This window comes from Eleutherodactylus coqui, chromosome 1 (assembly GCF_035609145.1).
Source record: "Eleutherodactylus coqui strain aEleCoq1 chromosome 1, aEleCoq1.hap1, whole genome shotgun sequence".
Taxonomy (NCBI): Eukaryota; Metazoa; Chordata; class Amphibia; order Anura; family Eleutherodactylidae; genus Eleutherodactylus; species Eleutherodactylus coqui.
The window spans coordinates 81388011-81394085 of NC_089837.1; the positions used below are offsets into that span (position 1 = coordinate 81388011).

At 48.0% G+C, this 6075-nt stretch overlaps 1 protein-coding gene across 1 annotated transcript in view; it reads left to right on the top strand.

Moving 5' to 3' along the window:
* Window positions 1-4308: 4308 nt before the first annotated feature.
* Window positions 4309-6075, top strand: part of ADI1 (acireductone dioxygenase 1) — a 19942-nt gene continuing 18175 nt past the window's right edge. The window contains exon 1 of the mRNA XM_066597669.1: window positions 4309-4513. Coding sequence (XP_066453766.1) covers window positions 4394-4513 — 120 coding nt within the window. The 5' untranslated portion in view covers window positions 4309-4393. The remainder of the gene's footprint in view (window positions 4514-6075) is intronic.

The following is a 6075-nucleotide window of genomic DNA, read 5'->3' on the forward strand; positions in this document are numbered from 1 at the left end:
TTAATGTAGGTCAATGCGCTGCCTGTCTGTAAATCCGACAGCAGACCGACCAGTGTATTTTCTCATCTCTATGGGGAATATTTAGGAAACTGTCTAAGGAAAACCTGTCCTTGTCTATAGTGTTATAGGAATAAATCATATTCCAGAAGATTTCACTGGTTTGCTCCAGATTGGTTAAAATGAGAAGCTTCATGCATGAATATATGTATTTGGACTCAGGGGTATACCCTTCTGGTTTATTGTAAGGAAGTACAATACAGTTATACTGAATATGACGCACCAATTACATGCATACCCCTCCCAACAGCTCATGATTGGCCTAGTAACGACGCTGCTGATTAACATATGTTTACGCCCCAGGTGTATGTTGCTATGTGAACACGTAATTTCTAGGAAACGCAACTAGAATAGACTATCAATATCTCTGCCTGGACATAGGAATCCAAGGTAATAAAACAGAAGTAGCGCCCCCCCCCCCCCCCCTGCTTATGAGCGCTGGGCATCGCAGGTCTTTCTCATGAGAAACACATCTCAGGACCTTGGAGAACTTGAGATAAGGCGTGTATTTCAGGATACCAGCATAAGAATGAACCAGTTTACCATTTCACTGCTAGCTATTTTCTATGAAGGTGAATATATACATACATATATTTGCATAGGCTGCTTTAAGAAACACCTTTACATTATTATTACTACAACAATAGCAACCAATCACAGCAGCTTTCATTTCATATGCTTCGTTTGAAAAAATGAAAGCTGTATTCTGATTGGTTCCTATGGCAACAATGGCGGGTCTTCATTTAGATCTTTTCTTAAATCTGCCCCTATAGGTGCTTGCAAAAGTAATAACACCTTCTCTACTGATGAACATATACCTTACTATTAGACATTGCACTGGTACATGTATCTATTTATCATACATCTAGAAGGGCACATGAGCGTTTAGTAAAACGCAGCGTTTTACCGGGATGTGGAGCTGTGATCACTGCGGTTGCCATTGCGTAGCCTGCACATGACAACATATCTCCAGCACTGGCTTCCTGTGTTCTCTTTTTTTTTTTTTTTTTTCTTTTCTTCTCTCGTTTTGTTTCTTAGCAACATGCGTAAGTAGCCACACATACACAATGTAATTGCGCATGTACAGCATTTTTCATACGCACCTGTAGAGTACAACAGGGATCTATCGTACTTAATATGTGATAAAATAGAACATGCTGCACTCTTTGTTTTGTTATTGTTTGTTTTACCACTTGTATTATACGCAATGAATATATGTGTGACTGGATCAATTTAAATCATTGTACTTTTGTTGACTCCATTCACCATGTATTATGCGTACATATATTGGGAATCTATAAACATTGTCATAGTTAAATACACAGTATGTATAGAAGATCAAATAAAGTAAGGCCGCTCTCACACGACCGTATTTGAATTGCAGATTCCGTGGTAAAACGGGGGGCATTGAAAAGCATGCATTTTCGAATTTTCCTTCACACACGGATATGAATTGCATATTCTGCAAGTTGACGAAAAATCGCAGCATTTTCTATTTTACAGCGGAATCTGTGCGGATGGCCTTCATTACATATGGACTGCAGATACCCGTATCCTCAATAAGGGACGATTTGGGGAATACTTAAAAAAAAATAAAATACTGCACACGACCACCTGTGAGCCTCCGCGGTCAAAGGGCTGTAGGCAGGGTCACTGGCCTGACTCACAGCTGTAATATGCTTGTGACCAGGGAAAGCCCTGACCACACCCCCACATGTGATTGGCTACTTGAAGCGGGTGTATGGGGGCCGTTGTACCCTGGGCTGAGGACAGGCTTTCCTGTAGCTCTGGCGTGGTGCCATTGTCATAAGGAACATGCAGCTTAATCAGTGACTCCAGGGAGAAGGGCAGTCGCCCTCTGTGCAGCAGTGCCTCCCGGCAGGGACAGAAAGGGGAACGTTGCGGGGGTCTGCAGCGGAGAGGGGACCACAATGCGCTGGGACCAGATCTGCCAGGGTGCTGGCGGGGACTGTGCGTCCGGCGGCCACAGCAAACCATCTATGGCAGGCCCCCAGGGAGCAGCTGGTCACAGACACCTCCCGACTCATGTACGTTACCCCGCCACTCTTCCTAGTCCTGTCGGTGCTCCAGCGCTGGCACTTTCCCCGAGCACAGCTGAAGCTCAGGAAACACTTGTGTTGGGACTTTCTAACATAATTCTGTCTCTGTTCTGTTTGGGGGGCAGAAAAATGGAAGTGATGTTTGCATCATGAAGCGCAATGGTGAAAAGAGCATCGTCATTGGACAGTTGAACAATGGAAGAACGTTTTAGGGAGTGATCACGCTGCTCTATCTTTATATCAGATGGCTGTAGAGGATCCTGGGGAACGCCTCGTCTTGAGCCAACAGCGAAGTATACTGGAGGTTCAGTTATGGTGTGGGGATGTTTTACGTGGCATGGTCTCGATCTGTTGATGAGCCATGAACACGGAGGTGTACCCTGACATTCTAGACAATACTGTGTGGCGACCATGTGACAATACTCTGGAAATGGTCAGCAATACTTCCAATAAGACAACGCGCCTCGTCACAAATACAACGCTGTTCTATGTTGGTTTGAGGCTATGGATGTTCCACGATTGGACTGGCTGCACAGAGTCCCGATCGGAACCCTACTGAACATCTTTGGGATGAACTTCAACGTCGGGTCAGGAAATGTGAACAGCGTCCATACCTGCTTCATAGCAAAAATATGGCGCAGGATTAAACCCTCTGCACCTGCAGTCAAGCGGGAGAAGGTCCTTGGCTGTTAGTCACAGCGGAGAAGCCGCAGGAGTAGGGAGAAGCGGCTTTTAACGGCTTCTGCTTTCTCCTTTTCCAGGGACATAACGCTGAATGTACTAAGAAGAGGAAGTGTTTCTTCCACTATGCAAGCCTGTGGTCACATGACTGCCAGGTCCCCGCTGGCACAGCAAGAGCTGCAGAGGCCTAGCAGACCCTCATCAGCTCTGCCAGTGACTATTACCGGGGATGTTTTCCCTGGTAACAGGGGCTTCTATGGATGCTTCTCCTATGGATGTCCCAGCTACAGCGGAAAAGTGTCAAATAAAGAAAATGTGAATGACCCCCAGAGGTCCTATATAACGTTGGGGTCATAGTAAAAAAAAATAGTTACAAAGACAAGGAAAAAATTGTAAAATAAACTAAAAATATATACATAAAAAAATGACCCAAAGCCGACACCAACCAAAACTGTCGCCGTGTGCGCCCTGTGATCCAAAACCATACATATTATATATCAGAACGTCCGAAACAAAATGAGGAACCCGTTTTAAACTTTATTTTAGCGTAAATTTACTAATTAAAAAGCAAACTATAAATGTTAAAAAAACATTTCTTTACCTTTTTACCCACAATAAAAATAAGAAAGCGAAAAAAAAGAGATATAAAAATAGCCCTACATACCATGGAAAAAAATGCAGCACATATAATTTTGGTAGATGAAGGAAAAAAATTACTTTTGATCCTTGCTCAGGTGTCTGACTACTTTTGGTAGGATCGTGTGGGAGTGAAACCTATAGAACCGCCTGCACAGATAGTCGGTGCATGAACCGTCAGCAGGCCCAGAGGATCTACGTCATAGGCAGCAGTAATCGTGTAAGGGCTCATTCGCAGGGGCGTATTTGTGGTCCGTATTATGCGTATATTTTTTACGGATACGGACAACATAAACTCCATTGATTGGCATTGGGATAAACGGCAGCAGCCAATATCAGCCATTAAAGCCTATGGGACGGCGTGAATATGCATGTGTATTCGCTGCGTATTAATGCATGAAACCAGGAGAAATCAATGGGAAATACGCAAGGGCAACAAAGTGCATAGAAACGCGCACGGTTTGGGTACATAAAAACGGTATTCCTAAACTGCATACGCCCGTGCAGCGCAATATACAACGGGCAAAAACCAACATCCTCCAGTACTTCACGAGGAGCTACAGGAACCTTTGGGGATTTTCCTTGTACTCTTCATTTAAAATGTAGTTAAGGATTTAGATCACATTATTATGTATTGATGCATTAATTCCACTGACGTTATGGCTACATTGGACACAGAGACGTAAAGTAATGTATGGTGGTGATCTCAGCACCTTACTAACATGTTATCAATCTAATACAGTATATTTACACACTAGAAACCACCTTCGTATACAAAAATGAACTATAACCATTATTATGGCCGTTCAGCTCCTGGACAGCGACACTTCCGGTAACCAAGGAAATGGCGCTTTGGAGTGTGAGGGGCGACACTTCCGGTTTCAGCATGATCGGGGCGGAGCGGTTTTCCGTGTTGCTGTCTTCTGAGCTCTCCTGCGTGTGACTGGACCTAAGGCAGCATGGTGCATGCTTGGTTCATGGATGACTCTGAGGAGGACCAGAGGAAGCCGCACCAGCTGCAGCCGAACCAGCCGGTGTCCCAGCCGGAGCTGCAGCAACTGGGGGTGTACTCGTACAAGGTGAGAGCTGGAGCACGTGTCCTCTTAGGAGGCTGCTGGTAGCCACACTTACCAAAAGGCCTTGTCTGCAGCAGCCAATCGGAGCTCACCTTTCATATTCTGTACTGATCGGGAGATATTGAAAGCCGAACTGTGATTGGTCACCTTATTACAGCTTAGCCCCATTGGGCAAGAATTAGATATAGGGGTGTTACCCTCTAGTAGCCAATCAAATTCCAATTCTTGTTGTTTTTCAAGACCTTTGGAAAATTAAACCAGACTGGGGTGACGCTGCAGTCACACTGACCCGCAGGGTAGAGGGAGCGCCAGTTTGCTGCATAGTGTACAAAAAAATCCTCCTCCCGAAAAATGATGTAACTGCGTTATTACTTTATTTTTCTTCTGGCTGCACACAGGGGTACTTGCATTGCAGAATCCGGAGCCAGCGAATACCGCCCATGGCATGCTATGGAAAAGAGCTTTTTCCCTGCACACGAGCAGAAATCACCTACGATTTCCTGTTCGCGGAGGATAAACCGCGGCATGCTCTTATATTTCTTGCGGTGTCCGCACGGACAGCTTCTATTGAAGGTCAATGAAAGCCACCTGACCCGCGGCCCGTCCACAATTAACATTGCAGCAAGTTCGCAGGACCCGCGTCGTCGCCTAGCGACAGGGAGAAAATCTGTACTGCTCATGTCCGATGGGGAGCCCGGCCGCACCATCCACAGTACAGAAGAAGAAAGTGACCGGTAGGCGCGGACGCCGGCCGGGCAAAGGGTCCTGCATGCGAAATCCCGACCCGCAAAAACTAGCCATCATACAGCTACTTGGATGGAAAAACAAGTTTTTTGTTTTTTTTTGTGGAATGAGGAGAATGGCTCCTCAGGGTTAAATTCAAGCAAGATGATGGAATGTTAGCGGTTGTACCTTGTCACATTCCATATTGTTACATAGCATGCAGTGCGCACAAGAGCAGTAAGAGGGAATTTCATCCAGACCAGCTTCACACCAGCGTATTATAGGGGGAGTGCGGGCGGTCTTGTGTATGGGGGGGTGGGGGGGGAGTGCGGGCGGTCTGTGTATGGGGGGGGGGGGGAGTGCGGGCGGTCTGTGTATTGGGGGGGGGGGGGGGGGAGTGCGGGGCTGGTCTGTGTATGGGGGGGGGGGTAGTGCGGGCGCTGTCTGTGTATGGGGGGGGGGGGGGAGTGCGGGGCGGTCTGTGTATGGGGGGGGGGGGAGTGCGGTGCGGTCTGTGTATGGGGGGGGGGGGGGAGTGCGGGCGGTCTGTGTATGGGGGGGGTGGGGGGGAAGTGGCGGGCGGTCTGTGTATGGGGGGGGGGGGGGGGAGTGCGGGCGGTCTGTGTATGGGGGGGTGGGGGGGAGTGCGGGCGGTCTGTGTATGGGGGGGGGGGGGGGGAGTGCGGGCGGTCTGTGTATGGGGGGGGGGGGGGGGGAGTGGCGGGCGGTCTGTGTATGGGGGGGGGGGAGGAGTGCGGGCGGTCTGTGTATGGGGGGGGGGGGGGAGTGCCGGGCACGGGTCTGTGTTATGGGGGGGGGGGAGTGAGTGCGGGCGGTCTGTA